At 49.3% G+C, this 20121-nt stretch overlaps 1 protein-coding gene across 5 annotated transcripts in view; it reads left to right on the top strand.

Annotated features, from left to right (window-relative positions):
* The window catches only part of ADAP2 (ArfGAP with dual PH domains 2), a 28748-nt gene extending 16138 nt beyond the window's left edge, over positions 1–12610 (top strand). Inside the window, exons 7-12 of one of the 5 annotated variants that reach the window (XM_047756556.1) lie at positions 4484–4567; positions 6825–6982; positions 7782–7844; positions 9841–9918; positions 10631–10859; positions 11863–12610. In XM_047756556.1, coding sequence (XP_047612512.1) covers positions 4484–4567; positions 6825–6982; positions 7782–7844; positions 9841–9918; positions 10631–10841 — 594 coding nt within the window. In that variant the 3' untranslated portion in view covers positions 10842–10859; positions 11863–12610. The other 4 variants (XM_047756554.1, XM_047756555.1, XM_047756558.1 and 1 more) reach the window with 4 other exon arrangements.
* Positions 12611–20121: the final 7511 nt, after the last annotated feature.

Genomic DNA, 20121 nt, shown 5'->3' with positions numbered 1-20121 from the left:
GCAGAGGAGACAATGCCTGGGGCTGGCAAATCAGGTGGGGCTGCAGTGCACTGAGGCTTTGCTCCTCAGCATGTGGTTCAGCACCAATAGCCTTAGCATCACCTGTGAGCTTGTTAGAACTAGAGTCTCAGGCCCATCCTGGACCTACTGAATAAGCAACTGATTTTTTGGAGTTCCCGTCATGGCGCAGTGGTTAACGAATCTGACGAGGAACCATGAGGTTGCGGGTTCAATCCCTGGCCTTGCTCAGTGGGTGGTGAGCATTGCCATGAGCTGTGGTGTAGATCGCAGACCTGACTCGGATCTGGCGTTGCTGTGGCTCTGGTAGAGACCGGCGGCTGTAGCTCCAAGTAGACCGCTAGCCTGGGAACCTCCATATGCCATGGGTGCAGCTCTAAAAAGGAAAAAAAAAAAAAAAAAAGCTGAAGTTTGGAGTCAGAAGTTGGAGCTCTGGTCCTGCCATTCCTTCCCCACAATTTACTTGTTTATGGTTGATAACACCCACCTTTCGGGGAGGGGATTTGAAGGTCCAGTGACCATGAATGTGAAAGCATCTCATCATGGTGAAGTACGCTGTAACATTAGTTGCTACTGTTACTATTTGTTCAGGAGTGTGGCAGCTGCAGTAGACAAACCCTTGTGAGCAGTGTTACATCTGTATCACTTATGTGTTCATGAATTCACTCTTTCACCAAATCCTTATATGGCTCTTGCCTGCAGTATGCACAGCACTGGGGTGAGTAGTGAAGGGGGCAGAGCCAGGAGTGGGCTGCTAGGATCTCACAGTCTCAGGAGGAAGACAGATGGGAAATAGGCACTGACAATGCTGTGTGATGTTGGGATGGAGGCCATGCTGGGGACAGACAGGAGACCCATGAGTTGCCTAGTCTACAGGGTGAGGGTGGAAGAGGGCAGTCAAAAAGGCTTTCCATGGGAGTTCCCGTCATGGCTAGGCAGTAAAGAACCCGACTAGGATCCATGAGGACGCAGTTTCGATCTCTGGCCTCACTCAGTGGGTTAAGGATCTGGTGTTGCCGTGAGCTGTGGTGTAGAGCCCAGACGTGGCTTGGATCTGGCGTTGCTGTGGCTGTGGTGGAGGCTGGTAGCTACAGCTCTGATTAGACCCCTAGCCTGGGAACTTCTATATGCCACAGGTGCAGCCCTAGAAAACAAACAAACAAAAAAAAAAACCCAAAAAAACAAAACAAAAAAAAAGGCTTTCCAGAGGAAGGAGCTTCTATTTTAAGATTGTATGAATATGCTCAAAAGGAGAACACTCAAACCAGCTTAAAGGGGACATGAATGGGAAAGATACAGGGCTATTTATTTCAAAGGCTAGAAGTATGGCTGGGCCTCCTGAGAGATTAGAATCAGGAACTGTGGTGTGGCGGGGGGGAAGAGGGAGAGGGAGAGAGACTAAACTCTAACATGAACGCATTGTTCTATAAAATCGGAAGTGCAAGGGATGTCTCACTTTTTGGCTTCTCTAAATTCAACAATCTCATTCCCCAAATTGCCACAAAATCTAGTATCGGCCATCTTTCTCCGCTCCCTCCCTTGGCTTTACCAGACTCTTGGGACTTGTGCAGTCCGGGAGACATGGAGACGATCCTTGGTTCTGTGGTGGGCTCACTGCTGGAGCCTAGGTCTAGTCTGGCTGGGTACCAGTGGCTGCCCCTCCATGCCCATCACTGCTCCAAGGACTTTTGCTGAGGTGCCCAAGTTTGGTCACTTATGATACCCGGCTCCCTCCTACTGACCCAGTTGTAGAGCATCTGACAATCTGATTCTGGCCATTCTCTTTCCCTCAATGCCCCAACATCAAGACGGGCATAAATGGGTGTGTGTGTGTGTGTGTGTGTGTGTGTGTGTGTTGCAAACTCATTCCTGCATCAGCCAAGTAGGCAACTTAAAAGTGAAGTGAGCAGGAGTTCCTGTTGTGGTGCAGTGGAAACGAATCCCACCAGTATCCATGAGGATGCAGTTTCAATCCCTGGCCTTGCTCAGTGGGTTAAGGATCTGACATTGCCGTGAGCTGCGGAGCTGTGGTGTAGGGTCACAGACACAGCTCTGATTTGAACCTTAGCCTGGGAACTTCCACATGCTGCAGGTAGCACCCTAAAAAGAAAAAAAAAGGGGAGAGAGAAAAAAAAGAAGTAAAATGGGCAGCCTTAAGGCTGTGGCAAACAGGAAAACCTTTATAGAGGACTAAAACCAGCAAACCAAACTTCAGGAGCCAAATAAACATGAATACAGGTTGGATTTGGCCCCAGAGCCACCAATTTGTGACTGAAGAGCCTTTCCAAAGTGAAGGCCTAGATGGGTCTTTCATGGGATGGTTCCATTCCCTAAAAGGTCCTTGATGCCCACGACAAGAGAGCTCAGAACTCAGGCATCCTGGGTCAGCAAACTTGACCTGCAGAGAGAGAGAGAGGGTAATGATGGTTTCATTCCTTTGAAACCAAATTTGAATGAATTTCTCACTCACCGTATTACATCTAAATGCAGCCCAGCATCTATTTGAACAAGTCTTTCAGTTTCCCGATTCCAAATTCCTGGGAGAAAGAATCTGATAAGCCCTGTCTGGGCTTTGTATTGGTCCAGCCCTGGTCCAGGTTTTTTTTTTTTTTTTTTTTTTTTTTTGCTGTGGCCAAGAGGGACTGAGATCAGAGCAGCAATTGTGGCTGCAACTGTGGGGGTGGTGGGTGGGGGAGACAGGGCGAGGCAGTTCTCATAGAATCAGGGCTTGGGTGGCGCAAAAATCTATTACGACATCTATAGTCAACCTTAGGAGAATGTTCTAGGTAAAAGGTATGTCGGAGGTGGAGGCAGAGAGGTGGGTGAGGCAGAATGTTCCTGCCTGCATTGAGGGAAGAGCCTGCATTGAAGGAGTCTGCAAATGGTTTTGTATGGCAAGATCTCAGAGGGCAAAGTAAGAACTTAGACTGAGAGTTCCCTGGTGCCTCAGTGGGTTAAGGATCCGGCATTATCACTGTCTTGGCACAGGTTTTATCCCTGGCCTGGGAACTTCTGCATGCCATGGGCGAAGCCAAAACAATATAAAACAAAACAAAGCAAAAACTTAGACTCTTTTCTTGAGGGTAGTGGAAAAGACTCTAAGCTAGACTCCATTAGATTTGCAATTTAAAAATCACTCTGGGGAGTTCCCTTGTGGTCTAGTGGTTCATTGCTGTAGCCTGAGTTCAATCCCAGGTCTGGGAACTGAGATCGCATATCAAGCCTCGCCAAAAAATATATATATTTTTTGTCTTTTTCTGGGCCACACCTTCGGCCTATGGAGGTTTCCAGGCTAGGAGTCGAATCAGAGCTGTAGCCGCTGGCCTGTGCCACAGCCACAGCAACACAGGATCTGAACTTCATCTGTGACCTACACCACAGTTCACGGCAATGCCGGATCCTTCACCCACTGAGCGAGGCCAGAGGTTGAACCTAGTCCTCATGGGTACTAGTCAGATTTGTTTCCACTGAGCCATCATGGGAACTCCCCCCCCAAATTTTTAAATGGCAGGGGGAGAAAGAAAAAAAATCACTCTGGCTGGTCATGGTGAGGACCACGAGGAGAACAGCAGAGCAGAGGCAGAGCCAGCTAGATAAGCGGTTCCGCAGGCGAGGGACGCCGGCACACGCTGCCCAGGGAGGCATTCTCCCAGAGGGACGCACAAGGTCCCCGCCGGCTTCAGCCTAAGCTGCACCCCCACCATGAGCATCCCCACTGGAGGAGCATCCCGGGCTCTTCTGCCCCCACCTGACAGCTGGTCTTTGATATCTGAGGACCGCTGCTCCTCAAGCTGTGTCCCACTGCCCAGCATCATGTCACCTGAGAGCTCCTCAGGAATGCACATCTCAGACCCCACCCCAAACCCAAGGAATCCAAATCTGCATTTTTTTTTTTTTTCTTTTTAGGGCCTCACTTGTGGCACCTGGAAGTTCCCAGGTGAAGGGTCGAATTGGAGCTGCAGCTGCTGACCTACACCACAGCCACAGCCATGCCGGCTCTTTAACCCACCGAGCGAGGCCAAGGGATCAAACCTGAATTCTCACCTCTATCTGGTTCTTAACCCAAATTTTTGGCATCCCTGTGTGGACTCCAACATATCTGCTGAGGTGATTCACACACACACACACACACACACACACACACACACACACACACACACACACATACACGTTGGCCCCGGCCATGGCGTACCTCCTGTAATTCCCTCCCACGTGCTTCCCCTGGGTCTGTTCCCATGGCTCTGGGAGGTCCCTGTCCGTGGCTTCCCACTCGCTCAGGTGTCCAGGCTCTGGCATTGTCCTCCCAGGTGCCCGCGATCAGCCCGCAGCCCCTGAGTGGACTAAGGGTGTGCGCACGTGCCCAGACCCGGAGAGCCAGCTGGCTTCCTGCCACCAGCCTCAGTGCCCCCCACGCCCACCTTTGTCGCCTTCACTGCCCATCTGTCCTTTGCATTTTTCTCTGCAGGAGATAGTGGACTGGTTCAATGCCCTCCGTGCAGCCCGGCTTCAGTACCTAAAAATGGCCTTTCCTGAGCTCCCAGAGTCTGAGGTGAGCTAAATGGGGGCTCCCGACTTGCACGTCGCCTCTCTGCCGTCTCCTCCACTCCTTGGCTGCTGTTCTCAGAGACACTCAGGGGCCCCTTGAGACTTGGGGTTGGGGGCCTCAGAGGAAGCCACAAGCTTTCTCCTGGGGAGGCTGGGGGTTATGGGCTCACGTGTGGCCAGGGGGCCTCCAAAAATCAGGGCAGGCTCTTCCCCATTGGGCTGCATGACCACCACCCAGTGTCAAGGGGCTAGGATTTGAGCATCTCTTTCTGACTCCTTCTCCCACTAAAATGTCTGAATGGCTCCCCACTTACTTCTTATCAAGTACTTTTGAACCCTTTTATCTAGTAATCTCTTGCAGCCAGCGGTTCTAGTCCCATCTCACTGATGAAAAACCGAGTCCCGGGAAGGTCAGGGAAATGACCAGAGGTGCTCTTCCCGCTCGAACATCCCCCTTTGCCCTCTCCCATGCTGGTCTTGGGGAGGCAGTGGGGTCTTTCCCACTATACACCTGCCAGGAGCAAAGAGTCTGCCTTTTGTGGCCAAGGTGATGGTGAGCCAGAGAACTTCATTTTGATTGTCCTCAGACATCTGGGGCCTCCATCTCTGTCTCTCAGGCTGGGTTGGAGGAGCTGTAGAGTGTGGTCCAGAAGATGCTGCCCTGAGCCAGGAGGCCTGGGCTCTCCTGGATGCTCGGCTGGAAGTGTGACCACTTCCAGTTGAGTCACCTCTCTGAGCATCTGTTTCCACAGCCGTGAGATGGTACTTGGTCTGGGTCTTCTTTAGGATCCCCTACCCCTTGAGGTGCTGTGCTCTGGCCCCTGTTTTCAGTCTAAGAGGAGTTTGTAAGGGATGGGGGTAGAGAGACCTTGTTAATCCTGGGACTTTCATTTTTTCTTTTCTTTTTAGGGCCACACCTGCGGCATATGGAAGTTCCCAGGCAAGGGGTCAAATCACAGCTGCAGCTGGAGCCTCCACCACAGCCACAGCAGCTACACAACAGCTCATGGCAGTGCCGGATCCTTAAGCCATTGAGCGAGGCCAGGGATTCAACCCGAATCCTTATGGATACGAGTTGGGTTTGTTACCACTGAGCCACAACAGGAACTCCCCTGGGACTTTCTTATTCCCAACTATTAGACTGTCCTTGGAAGCCTAAATGCTCCCTAATTCCCAGCTTTGCAGGGAGCAAAGCGCCTGGAACAGGGGTCCGCTTCAGCCCCAGGGATGCACCGAGATGGCAGTTCTGTAGGATCTGTTCTGCCCGGGCCTGGCACAGGGCCTGCTCAGCCTGCAGAGTCAGCACCCGGAGCTGGTGAGGGCCAGTTCCCATGGGCAGGGCACTGGGAAGCTGCCTGCTGCCTGGAGAGGATGGAGGGGAGGACGGCCTCCTCTGTCTGGCCTGACGCTCCAACCGTGCTGAGCCCTGCAGAAGAAATGGGCCTCGGGCCAGCATCCTCCATGTCCTCTTGGCTCCCTCGTTCCCCCGCGTTACCCTTCATCCACCGCCAGTTTCCTCTCCCCCCGTCTTTCCTCCTCATGTCCATCCATGTGTGGTGTGAGCTTCTGGGCAGTCACTGAGGCCCGGCTCAAGCTCGGGGACCCAGAGGCCAGAAACCCGGGGAGCCCCACTGGGGCTGAGGTCCTGTAATAAGAAACACATGGAGCTGAAGTCAGAGAAGCTGATGTGTTATACAGGGCAAGTCGCCTCACCTCTCTGAGCCCCAGTTTACTGATCTGTCACCGTGGGGACAGGACCTGCCTCTCAGGGCTGTGGTGGGTCCGGTGGGCCAAGGCGTCTACGTTTCTGTGAGTGGAACCCATCCACGCGGGATCCCTTCTTCTTCCTACCACTTCCCGAGGCCTGGACTCCCCCCTGCTCTGGCTCCAGTTCAGGCATGGAGCTGTTAGGACTCCGACTTCTCGCCAAATGAAGGAATGAACGCCTGCAGGATGCATTTTAAGCAAAGGGGAGTGGTGTCTTTTTTTTTTTTTTTTTCTTTTTTAGGGCAGCACCCTCGGCATGTGGAGGTTCCCAGGCTAGGGATCTAATCGGAGTTGCCGGCCTATGCCACAGCCACAGCAACGCCGGATCCTTAACCTGACAAGCGAGGCCAGGGATCGAACCTGCATCCTCATGGATAATAGTCAGGTTCATTACTGCTGAGCCATGGTGGGAACTCCAGGGGAATGATGTCCTTTATGTTTTCCTTTCTGGCTCACAACTTTCCCCCTTTCAGATCTTCCATTCCTATTCCCAGACTCGCATCCCCTTTGCCCCTGCCCTGAGTCCTGGCTGGAGAACCCCTCTGTGGCCCCAAGCCCAGGCTGTTTCACTTGAAGCTCTTCACTTGCCAGTTAGACACCCCTGGAGCACAGAAGGCCAGCATCAACCCCTGGAAGCATCTCTGAGCATAAGGTTGGCAAGTTGGAAGGGGTCTGAAGGTCACATAATCCAGTGTTCTTATTACACGGAGGGACACTGGCCCAGAGAGGCATAAGATCTTACGAAGGTAACACAGCTGGTTGAGGTCAGACCTGGAGCTAGAACTCTGATCTCCTGACTCCTAGTCCAGAGCTTTCTCTACTTGGCCACTCTGCCATCACGTTAGGGCCCTGAGTCAGACTTCCCACCCATGACCAGGTCTTGGCAAGGGACCTGATCAGAGGGCATGTTAGAACTTTAGCATCATACGGTAGTGGCAGGGGTACTACCCGTGTCTGTCCAGCTCTCGGTGTGAAAGCACTTCATCCTACCGGTGCCAGGACTTTGGGAAAATCCCCAACCACTTCTCGGAGACCTGGTTTCTTCATATCCACGAGGATGATAATATCCACCTCCCAGGGTGGTTGAGAGGTACACGCAGAGCCCGACACAGGGCAGACCCTCAGAATATGCCCCCCTGTCAGCAGGAGGTCGCCTCAGAGCCTTGCCTGTGTCCTCCTCCTGGGGTTGCTGAAGGAATCCTTCAATTAGTCTTTAAACCAAGACTCGGCCGTGCTGGGAAGTGCTGCAAACATCTGGGGTGCTGCTGTCTGGCTCTGTTGAAATAATAACATTGCATCCATACCATGTTCCAAATATAACCCCGTGAACTTTGTTCACACATCCTTCCCCATTCCCAACTTCCCCTTTGTCGGGGGGGCCGAGTTCGGTGGGGAACCTCGGGCTCCTGGGGGGTGAGGCAGGGGGTCAGTGGGTGTCTCTCTTCCCCCAGCTCGTGCCCCTCATCACCAGGAACTACCTCAAACAAGGCTTCATGGAAAAGACGGGTCCAAAGGTATGTCCTATGCACCCCCACCCCTGGACAGGGGGACTTGCACAGCCCTTGTCCCAGTGGACAGCAGAGCTCATTTGGGGGGCGGGAAAATGGGGAAGCAGGGGGGAGGGAGGAGGGAAGAAGGGGAAGGAAATAGATGTTGTGAGTTCTGGGGGGAAGGACCGAGTGGAGACGGGGTGGCTGGAGTGTGGTCCAGCACTGCGGCAGGTGCTTCTCCCTCTAACCGGGCATCCTCCTCTTTGTCGACATCACCATCAGCTTCTGGCCTCTTTTTTTTTTTTTTTTTAAGTTTTATTGAGGTGTAATTAATTTGGTTGTGAACATTTCTGCTGTACAACAAAGCGACCCATTCATACATATACATATATCCATTCTCTCTCTCAGATTCTTTCCCACATAGCTTAGCACACAATACTGGGTAGAATTCTCTGTGCTATAGAGCCGGTCTCCATCGGACAATCATTCTGTATACCTCAGTGTTCAGCTTCTATCTTCTTTTTTTTTTGGTTTTTAGGGCTGTACCTGCGGCATATAGAGGTTCCCAGGCTAGGGGTCTAATCGGAGCTGTAGCTGCCGGCCTACACCACAGCTCACGGCAACGCTGGATCCTTAGCCCACTGAGCAAGGCCAGGGATCGAAGCTGGGTCCTCATGTATACTAGTCAGATTCATTCACCCCTGAGCCATGACGGCAACTCCAGCTTCTATCTTCTTGCCACCGTCTAACTGACCCTCCAGGTGGGAAAACATAACTGAAAAGAGACTCCAGGGGGACAGCTTTTGGCTTTCCAGAACCCTGGTGTGCGCCATGCTGGAGCCCTACAAGGACAATCCAAGTGAGACGGCGTCTCAGAAAATGTACCTACATACCTGTGCTTGGTGCTAGTGAGGCTCCCATGGGCAGGCCCATCCCTCAGACTCAGCCTCTGCCCTCCTTTGCTAAACATGCCCCCACCCCCACCCCATGGCTGCTCACTCCCACTCATCTGTGAAGGAATGGAAGCCTGGCTGCTCTGTGTCTCCGGTTGGGGGGGGGAGTGTCCAGAGGGGCCAGGCTCCCTCGGTCTCAGGACATCTCAGACCCAGCCTGGATGCTGGTGGGGCAAGGCTCAGTCAGAAATCTGACTGGAGGAGTTCCCATTGTGGCTCAGCAGGTTAAGAATCCAACTAGTATCTATGAGGATGCGGGTTCGATCCCTGGCCTTGCTCAGTGGGTTAAGGATCTGGTGTTGCCACAGGCTGCAGATGCAGCTCAGATCCCACGTGGCTGTGGCTGTGGGGTAGGCCAGCAGCTGCAGCTTGGATTCAGCCCCTAGCCTGGGAGCTTCCATGTGCTGCAGGCGTGGCCCTTAAAAAGGGAAAAAATAAGAAAGAAATCTGTCTGGAGATGGTCAGGGATTGTGAGGGGCAAAAGCAGAGGAGCTCCTCCCCCCCAAAAAAAGGCCCCAAACAACAGCATATTGATGCTTTTTTTTTTTTTTTTTGAAGGTGTAAGGTGCTGACAGGATGGTTGTTAAGCTGACGGTGAAAGGTGTTAGGCAGTCAGTGTAAAGAAAGCCTCGGGCAGCTAGAAAACTAGTAAAAGGCTTGCTGGTTTCCTTTCTTCCCCAGCTGGTGGCACCGCCCTCTGCATGGTTCTTGTGGGGCTTTCCTTCCTCTGACCCAGGTTAGGATTTGGCCAAGGCCAGCCTTTCAGCAGTGCTCAGCAGTAGCCACTTCTGATTTCCCAGCTTCCTTTTTCTGAGACTTCTTGTCCACAGCTTGAGAAAAAGGAAAATGCCTCTTCCAGCCCACCCAGGCAGCACCTGGAGGCCACAGGTCATAGAGGCCGGTGGAGGGGTGGGGTGAGAATGGGGTCCTCCAGGCCTGGAGAGGAGCGCTGGGGTGTCTGATGTGGAGCTGGGACCGGCGGGCTCCCTCCGCCTGGCCCAGGCTGGCCCTCAGGCCTCTGTGCCTCTGCCTTGGCTGAGCCTGGTACGAGGTTCCCTCTTTTGCAGCAGAGAGAACCTTTCAAGAAAAGGTGGTTTGCCCTGGACCCCCAGGAGCGGAGGCTGCTCTATTACAAGAACCCACTGGTAAGAGCCACTGTCGGCCACTCTGCTCCCGCAGCCCCAGATGTTGCTCGGGACCATGGGGAAGCCATGGTCTTGACAGAGAGACCTAGCAAGGGACACACCTCCACCTTCGCTGTCTCAAAGTCATTCTTGGGCCCGAAGCTAGGCTCTCCCTCGCCTTCAGGAAGTCCTTTCTGTGTGTCCCAGGTGCTGCAAATGTAGCCAAATAGGTGTTTCAGGTCCTCTGGTCTCCAGGGCTCCCTTCTAACCAGGAGGCTGTGGAGCCTAGAGGTTGGGAGGGAGGCTCTAGAACTCGGCTGTCTGGGCTCTGGCTCCAGCCCTGCTGCCTTTAGGGGTGTGCCCTGGGCAGAGCACTTAGCTCCCAGAGCCCCGGCTTTCTCCTCCGCAAACAGGCTTAATAATAAATAGCACTGCCTTCCTCGGAGGCTGCCTCGAGGATTATTCTATGCGCTCCTACACGTAAAGCACGTGGACTTCCTGGGGCAGAATTGGCTCTCCGTGAACACTAAGCATCCTTTCCACAGATGCGTTGTGCGATTTCTTTTAAGGTTTGAGCTTTTTCAATGCTGGTCCCACTTAGCCGCATCCTCCAGCAGAGCGCATCCCCGCCCCTCCCACGCCCTTTCCGAAAACCGAGCCGAGGGCTCCCGGGCCCGCAGGTGGCCCTCCGTCCCACGTGTGGCCTCTGATGCCCCGTGCCCTGTATTTGCAGGACGCCTTTGAGCAGGGCCAGGTATTTCTCGGGAGCAGCGAGCAGGGGTACCAGGTGTACGAAGACCTGCCCAAGGGCGTCCGGGGCAATCGCTGGAAAGCCGGCCTCACCATGGTCACCCCCCAGCGCAGGTTCATCTTCACCTGCCCCAGCGAGAAGGAGCAGCGCGAATGGCTGGAGAGTTTTCGGGACGTCCTCTCCCGGCCCCTGACGCCCCTCAACCTCCTCCGTAAGAGGCCGGGCCTGGGGATTGTCCTTCTGGCCGAGGGTGGTGGGCGGAAAGGGGCTTCCGCACCTGGGTTCAGCCGGGAGCCCTGAAACCGGGCTCATGGCTCCTGACTGCCCTCTTTTCCTTTTCTTCTCTTCCTGCCAAAGAAAAGTTCAGACGGCGCACGTTATTGCCAGAAGACCCTCTGTCCCCGCCAGGTCCCTCTGCCTTTCCCCGTTAGCAGCTGGAGGAGTTTGGCCCCGGCGGCACGGGCGGTTAGCGCCCCTTTCCCACCCTGCTCCGTGCAGGAGCCGGCAGCCTCTCTGTGCCGCCGCCCCCTGTCCCTGAGTCCCTGTTCTCGTGAGAAAACCCTGGCCTGTTGTTAAGGTCACCCCCGCTGGGCAGCTCCTGGGATTTCGGATTCCTCGGAGGGAAGGCTATTTTTAGGGCCCTTCTTTTCTCTGGGTCTCCCCTCCCCCACCCTGCTCCTCCCTTCACCCCAGCTGTGTCACGAGCAGGCTTCCCCATCTGCAGACGCCCCACGAAAGGAGGGGGGATGTTCGGAGCCAGAGCAGGAAGCTTCTGGCCTGGATCTGGCTTCTGGGACGCTCCGAAGAAGTTCTGTGTCTGGAAAAGTACAGCCTGAGCAGGTGGCCCCACACGGCTCCTTGGGAGAAACCCTTGTGCCCTCTGAGTCTGACCTGTATAAACACAAACTGGCTTCACTTTCCAAAATCCCAAAGCCCAGGAGCCTCAGCAATGGGCTCGTGGTTGGTGGTGAGGCATGTCAGCTGGTGCTTTCTTTTCCCTGGGGGCCTGTGGGGCTGCGTCTCTTGTCTGTTTTTCTCTGTTTGCTGCATCTCTTTGCTTTTCTCTCCTTCTCTAGTGTGTGTCCCCTCTGTCTATTACCTTTCCAGTCCGGTTTTTATTTTGTCATTGTCCCCTTGTCCCCCGCTGTCCCTTCCCTCCAGTGGGACTTCCTTGGCAGGGCCACACCTCAATCCTCTTCTTGTTCCCCTTGCAGCTGCATCAACAGAGAGTGGCTGCAGCAGGTGACCCACTGGCCACCCAGTGTACCCGGTGGGAAGGAGTTCTCCCCTCGGCTCTGGGTGCCCATAGGAGCGCCCCACAGTTGGCAGCTGTCATGGGCAGTGAACTCTACCAAGACCAGAGCTTTGGCCTTTATCTGCCAGCTCCTTGGGCCTCCCCACTGCCCAGCTCTGGGAACCTGGTAAATGTCCTCAAGGCCCAGGACATCTCAAATGAAGGCATTGCCATAGAAAGAACCACAGCATCAGACAAGTGGCATTCTTGCTGGAAAAAAAACAGCAAAAAAAGTTTACTCTGAATCTAACCATGAACAGAGTTCCTGTTATGGCTCAGTGGTTAAGAACCCGACGTAGTGTCTGTGAGGATGTGGATTCGATCCCTGGCCTCGCTCAGTGTGTTAAGCATCCAGTGTTGCCACACCCAGCAGTGCAGGTTGCAGCTGCGGCTTGCATCCAGTGTTTTGACTATGGTGTGGGACTTGGCTGCAGCTCCAATTCACCCCCTAGCCCTGGAACTTCCATATGTCGCAGGTGTGACTGTAAAAAGAAAAGGGGAAGAAAAAAAAAAAGAATCTAACCATGAGGAAAGAATCAGACAAATCCACAGTAGAGAAATTCTACAGAACAGCTGGCCGAACTCTTCAAGAATGTCAGTATCGCGAAAGATCAAGTACTCTGGAAACTGCTCTAGGTTAGGGGAGACTAAAGAGACATGGCAACAAACTGCAATTCATTGTTTTTGATTGGATCCCTGATTGAAAAAGAAACAGTTTTAGGAGTTCTCGTGTGGCTCAGCAGGTTAAGGACCTGGTGGTGTCACTGCAGTGCCTTTGTCCACTGCCGTGGCATGGGTTCAGTCCTTGGCCCAGGGGACTTTTGTATGCTCTGGATGCAACCAAAAACAAAGCAACAAACAAACAAACAAACAAAAAAAAAAACAATTTGAGGGATGTGATTGAGAAAACTGGGGAAATTTAAATAAGGATGTATATTAAGCAGTAGTTGTGAGATTGTGATGATGATGCTGTGTTTGTGTAGGAGAGTGCTCTTGTTCTTAGGGGATCCATGCTAGAGTGTTCAGGGGTAAAATGTAATCTTGTCTACAACTGACTCTTAAATGGTTCAGCAAAAGATAAGTCTTTGTATGGATGTGTGTAGAGAGTATATAGATACATAGATAGTGTGTGCGTCTGTGTATGTGTGGAAGACAGGAAGCCTATGTTTACACACCACACACACACACACGGGAGAAAGAAACTGTGCAAAATGTTAGCAACTGATGAATCTAGATGAAGTATAGCTGGATATTTACTGTCCAATTCACGCAAATTTTCTATAGGTTTTTTTTTGTTTTGTTTTGTTTTGTTTTTGCCTCTTCTAGGGCTGCTCCCACGGCATATGGAGGTTCCCAGGCTAGGGGTCCAATTGGAGCTGTAGATGCCGGCCTACACCACAGCCACAGCAATGCGGGATCCGAGCCGCCTCTGCGACCTACACCACAGCTCATGACAATGCCAGATCCTGAACCCACTGAGCAAGGCCAGGGATCGAACCTGCAACGTCATGGTTCCTAGTCGGATTTGTTAACCACTGAGCCACGATGGGAACTCCCCTCTATAGGTTTTATAGTTTTCAAATTTAAAAGTCAGAGGGAAAGTTCTTTTTTTAATCTTTTATTTTTTTCATTAATTTTTGTAATTAATTTATTACATCTGTAGTTGTATAATGATCATCACAATCCAATTTCACAGGATTTCCATCCCACAACCCAAGCACATCAGAGGGAAAATTTCTTTAAAAATCTGCTTTTCATTCTTCAAAAGTTGTAGGTTTTCTACATGAATCAAAAATGTTCCTGGGAGGTGTTCCCATTATGGCTCAGCGATAATGAAGACCAGTATCCATGAGGACAAAGGTTTGATCCCTGGCCTCACTCAGTGAGTTAAGGATCCAGCATTGCCGTGAGCTGTGGTGTAGGTCACAGACGTGGCTTGGATCCCACAGCGTTGCTGTGGCTGCGGTGTAGGCCAGCAACTGCAGCCCCGATTTGACCCCTAGCCTGGGAACTTCCAGATGCCGTGGGTGCAGCCCTAAAAAGAAAAAAAAAAAAAGAAAATGTTCCTGAGAAAGTTCTACTACCTTTGTGCACATTTTAGAAAAATTCAAAGCCTAGGCCGTACCAACAAAACAGTGTCCTCATGGATCAGCCACTATCCCTAGAAAGAAAGAAGGAAGCTGAGAAGACAACTCAGCTGGACCCCAGGGTGGACAGCCCTCCAGCCCCGCTGCCAGGTCGGGCCTCACCACTAACGAGACTGCTGGAAAACTCACTTCACCATCTCTGTGCCTTGGCTTTTCTCCTTCATATGAGGAAGTTGTATTAATTACTGAAATTCAATGGAAACAACCAGTATTTTTGAGCACCTCTCAGGTACCAGGCTCTGGGAGCAGGCAGGAACCAGGTGATGCAGTCCCTGCCGTCACAGATTTCAGAGGCTGGGAGGCAGGAGTGTTCAGAAAGAGGAGGTGCGGGCGGCTCTGATGCGGAGCCCTAGGGTTCATCAGAGCTGAGGGAAGAGGGGCGCCTTCTTCCCCTCCAGGAAGTGACAAAGTGACATTGAACGGCTTAGAGGTTAGTCAAGGGAAGGGGGCCAGGAAAACACTGTCGGCTGAGGCAAGAAAACATTCAGAGGCTCCCAAATGGCAAAGAGGAGCGGGAAGATATCTCCTATCTCAAGTGCCTGAAATGTCAGAGAAAGAGATCACCCAGGTCTCTGCTCTGTGATCCTTTGTCTCTTCAAGTGACATGGAGAAAGGCATTGACTGCTTTCATTTTATTGGAGCCCCTGAGGGGTGGGGTGTCTTTAAGAGAGTCTTTGCTTTTTAAGGGATTTTCTTTTGGATTCCCCAGTCACAGGACAAGCAACAGCATCTGGGTGTCTTGCCTGCAGCTTCCTGACTGCCCACATGAAGATGTGAGTGCTTCCTCTTCTGGCTCCTGAAGCACCTTGAAAATGTCTGTTTCAACACTTCCTGGGTTGTATATTAAGGGTCAATTGTACTCGATTCTCTTAATGCCTTCCCCCCCCCCTTTTTTTTAAATACCACTTGTGAGCTCTCTTGGCTGTACTCTGCTAAGTTCTGAGGATGAGAAAACCAATAAAGGCACAGATCCATCTTCAAGAACTTATGGTCCAGAGGGGATGAGAGAGAAGCAAACGGCAGTAACAGAGTTCCTTGGGGAGGGAAACTGGGATTCTGGGAGCCTCTTGGAGGACAGACAAGAAATGATGTGTCAATGAAATGGTTTCTGAGGCTGGCGGGATGGCTGTCTTTGAGTTCCCCAAGGACACCTCTGTACTCATGTTAAATCCTCTTCTCCCTTTGATTTGTAAGTACAAGCAAATTTCTGTTGCTTGCATCAATCAGTCCTGATTGGAGTTCCTTTCGTGGCTCAGTGGTTAACGAGCCTGACTAGGATCCATGAGGATGTGGGTTCAATCCCTGGCCTCACTCAGTGGATTAAGGATCTGCATTGCTATGAGCTGTGGCTTAGGCTGGCAGCTGCAACTCCAATTTGACCCCTAGCCTGGGAACATCCATATGCTGCAGTGTGGTCTTAAAATGCAAAACAAACAAACAAAAACATCCTGACTAATGAAGTTCTCCCCAGAAAGGTGATCTCTATGCTGAGTCCTCTAAAATGACTAGAAAATCCTTGGGTTGGGGGTTGGGAGGGAGGAAGAGAGTGTGTACAAAGGCCCGTAGACAAGAGAGCACATGGCCTGTTCTGGAAATTTCAAATAATTCAGTGTGTCTAGCGTAGAGATGGGTGGTGGTAGTGGGGAAATAAGAACAGCTTAGATTGGAGGGAAGGGTCTGCTTCCAAAAATGGAGGAGTAGCTCCAATCAGAACAGCCATTTCATACATAAATATTAGAAACTCTGTACAGATTGTAATAAAAATAGTCTGAAGACCTTGGGAAATAACCCAAAGCAGGCAGAAACCAGAGGGGAGAAGGCACTAGGAAGCAAGGAAGGGCAGGGGTGTATTTCTCACTTTTTAGCTTTTCACCTGCTGGTAGGCCCTGTATCAATGCCTCAGGGGGGCTCTAAAATTCTGATGGAAACCTGCAGTCTTATTGATTAAAAAATAGAGGACCAAGGAGTTCCCGTTATGGTGCAGCAGAAATGAATCTGACTGGGAACCATGAGGTTGAGGGTTCAATCCCTGGCCTTGCTCAGTGGGTTAAGGGGCTGGTATTGCTATGAGCTGTGGTGTAGGTCGCAGACTGGGCTTGGTCTGGCATTGCTGTGGCTGTGGTATAGGCCAGCACGATTGGACCCCGAGACTGGGAACCTCCATATGCTGCGGATGTGGCCCTAAAAAGACAAAAGACCAAAAAAAAAAAAAAAAAGAAAGAAAGAAAGAAAAGAAAAGAAAAGAAAGAAAAATAGAGGACTGAGTTTAAGGCTACCATCATAGCTTAAAACTGAGAGAGGGAAGTCTGGGAGGAGAAGTCTACAGAAGGGGAGCCCCGAATTTTATATATTATCTGCCTGCTCTCTGGAGGAACAAAACAAAACCTAGAGGTTTGACAATGTGTCATTCATAATATCAGGATATAACCCTAAACTGGTAGACATGATGAAATAAAATATGGATTATACTCAGAAAAATCAATGGAGAATGAAAAAAGGAAAAAAAGGCAAAATATCTCTGTGTTGTCCACTTAAAAATGATTAAAATGGTAAACTTCTGTTTATATTTTACCACCATAAAAAATGGAAAAAGGCAGATTTTTTGAAAAAAGACATACAAAAAAACCATTTCCAGATTAAACAAATTATATGTTTCCAGCAGAACTGCCACGTAAGGAATGCTAAAGAAAGTTCTTTGGGGTAAAAGGAAATGATACCAAACAGAAACTCTGATCTTTAGGAAGCAATAAAGTATAACAGAAATGGTAAAAGTGGAGTTCCCCTCATGGCGCAGGGGAAATAAATCTGACTAGTATCCATGAGGACACAGGTTCGAACCCTGGGTGCGCTAGAAAGACAAAAAAAAAAAAAAAGGTAAAGATGTAACTGAATATGACCGCCTATTTAAAGCAGGAACCACGTGTTGAATAGTTTATAGCTTCTGTAGAGATGATGCATATGACAACAAGAAGGCCTGGAGGAGGGAGTAAATGGAACTCTACACTTTCAAGCTTCTTATACTTGAAGTGGTACAAAACCAAGTACATTGTGAAAAGTCAAGGATGTATACTGTCATCCTTAAAGCAACCACTAAACAGAGAATGCAAAGAAGTATAATCACAAAACTAACAAAGAGAGTTCCCACTGTGGCTCAGTGGGTTAAGAACCCAATTAGTATCCATGAGGATGCATGTTCAATCCCTGGCCTCACTCTTAGTGAGTGAAATGATCCAGCATTTGCCAAAAGCTGTGGTGTAGGTCACAGATGTGGCTCAGATCTGGCATTGCTGTGGCTATGGCTGGTGCAGGCCAGCAGCTGCAGCTCCAACTCAACAGCCAGCCCAGGAACTTCCATATGCCACTGTTGTGGCCCTTAAAAAGAAGACCAAAAAAAAAGCTAACAAATTAAAATTGAATTTTATTTATTAAAAAAAATTTTTTTTGGTCTCTTTTAGGGGTGTACCCATGGCATATGGAAGTTCCCAGGCTAGAGGTTGAATCAGAGCTACAGCTGCCGGCCTATACCATAGCCACAGCAATGTGGGATTAGAGCCGCATCTGTGACCTACACCACAGCTCATGGCAATGCCAGATCCTTAACCCACTAGAGCAAGGCTGGGATCAAACCCGTGTCCTCATGGATCCTGGTTGGGTTTGTTACCGCTGAGCCATGATGAGAACTCCTAAAATGGAATTTTGTGGGGTTTTTTTTGTCTTTTGTCTTTTTAGGGCCACACCCATGGCATATGGAAGTTCCCAGGCTAGGGGTCTAATCGTAGCTGTAGCTGCCAGCCTACACCACAGCCACAGCCACCCCAGATCTGAGCCAGGTCTATGACCTACACCACAGTTCATGGTAATGCCAGATCCTTAACCCACTGAACAAGGCCAGGGATCGAACCCGCAACCTCATGGTTCCTAGTTGGATTTGTTTCTCCTGTGCCACGACGGGAACTCCCTAAAATAGAATTTTAAAAAGTGTTTGATTAACCCAGAAGAAGGCAGGAAAGGAAGGATAAAATGAGTAAGAAGTAGATAGGAAAAGCTGAAAATAAAGAACAAAAGGGAGACCTCACCCTGTCTATAATTACATTATATATTAGTGTATTAAACATTGAAATTAAAATGCAAGATTGTCAGAATGGATAAGGAAGCATGACCCAATTGCATGCTGTTAAAAAAAGATTTTAAATTGGAGTTCCTGTTGTGGTTCAGTGGGTTAAAGAGCCAGCATTGCCGTGAGCTGTGGTGTAGGTTGCAGATGTGGCTTGGATCCCACATTGCTGTGGCTGTGGTGTAGGCCAGCAGGTACAGCTCTGATTCGACCCCTAGCCTGGGAACTTCCGTATACCTTGGGTGTGGCCCTAAAAAGAAAATAAAGGAAAAAAAAAAGATTTTAAATCTAAAAACAATTTGAAGTTGTAAGTATGGAAAAACATATATACCATGCAGACAGTAACCATAAGAATGCTGGACGAGCTATACCGAGATCTGATAAAGTATTTTTTTTTCAAGGCAAGGAATACTACCAGAGGTAAAGAGTGGTATTTCATAACAATAAAAGGTGTAATTCATCAAAAGACATAACAGTCGTAGATGTGTATGTGCCTATAATATAGCTCCAAAGTACATGAAGTAAAAAGGACAAAGTTTAAGGGAGAAATAGACAACCATGCATTCAACAACAACAACAAGAAATCACATGGGAAATTAGAAAGATTTATAACAACAGAACTTGATGAAACATTGTAAATCATCTATACTTTTTAATAATGCTAAGAAGAAAGATTGTAACTGAATGGTTATAAATGTACAACATATCAAAATTGAAGTGATACAGATAAAGCATAATTAAAGGGAAAGGGATAAGGATCAATGAACTATGGTAACAATAGCCATATTGTCGCCATTGAGCACTGAAATGTGATTAATGCAACTGAGGAAATGGAATTCCAATTTCACTTCATTTTATCTAATTAAAAAAAAATTTTTTTTGGTCTTTTTAGGGCCACATCTGTGGCATATGGAGGTTCCCAGGCTAGAGGTCGAATCAGAGCTACAGCTGCCAGCCTACACCACAGCTACAGCAAAGCAGGGTCTCAGCCTTGTCTGTGACCTACACTGCAGCTCACAGCAACACCAGATCCTAAAGCCACTGAGGGAGGCCAGGGATCGAAACTGCATCCTCATGGATGCTAGTCAGATTCATTTCTGCTGAGCCTCAATGGGAACTCTTAATTTTAAATAATTTAAATTTAAAATTAACTGGAGCAGTGTAAAATATTTCTTCTTCAAACGCAGCTGTTTTGGCAATGTTTATATTTTAACGGTTGCATCACATAAGATATTTATTTTATTAGCTGTGGGGAAAAATTTTAATGATGAGGAAAAACTAAAAACTAAATTTTGTTAAAAATGAAATATCTTTAGTTTAGCTGCCAATTACCTGTAGAATAAGAGATTTTTAAATAATGCCCAAATCAACCAATTCAAAGTTTGAAAAAAATTCAAATGCTTTGAGTTGTGTGGTACAAAACTAACACTGAATTATTTGGGTAAGTTTTGTTTCAAGGAACTTTTATGAGGAAATGTCAGTCCACTGCATATAAAATCAAACTCATGGTGTCGATATTTTTGAATCCTTTACATCTGCTAGAGAAGAATTCCAGGTAGATATGAAAAACCCAATTTTTATTATAACAGATTGTTCTTTGGCTATGTTAGGTCAAAGACAGAAATTTTAAAATAAGATTGTATTGGAGTTCCCACTGTGGTGCAGTGGGTTAAGGATCTGGCATTGCTGAATTTATGGCATAGGTTGCATCTGCAACTTGAATTTGATCCTAGCTGGGAAACTTCCATATGCTGTGGGTGTGGCTACCCCCCCAAAAAAGTAAATATTTTTATGTTCAGTTTTCTGAAACAGACTACAAAAACTGTCATAGATACAACTGTTATAATTGTTCAGCTTGTACATGAAAATGCTATGAATTACTGCCAGTTTATTACTGTTGAAACACATGAAAGACCAT

This window comes from Phacochoerus africanus, chromosome 14 (genome assembly GCF_016906955.1).
Source record: "Phacochoerus africanus isolate WHEZ1 chromosome 14, ROS_Pafr_v1, whole genome shotgun sequence".
NCBI lineage: Eukaryota > Metazoa > Chordata > Mammalia > Artiodactyla > Suidae > Phacochoerus > Phacochoerus africanus.
This window is presented reverse-complemented; position numbering and strand designations above follow the sequence as displayed.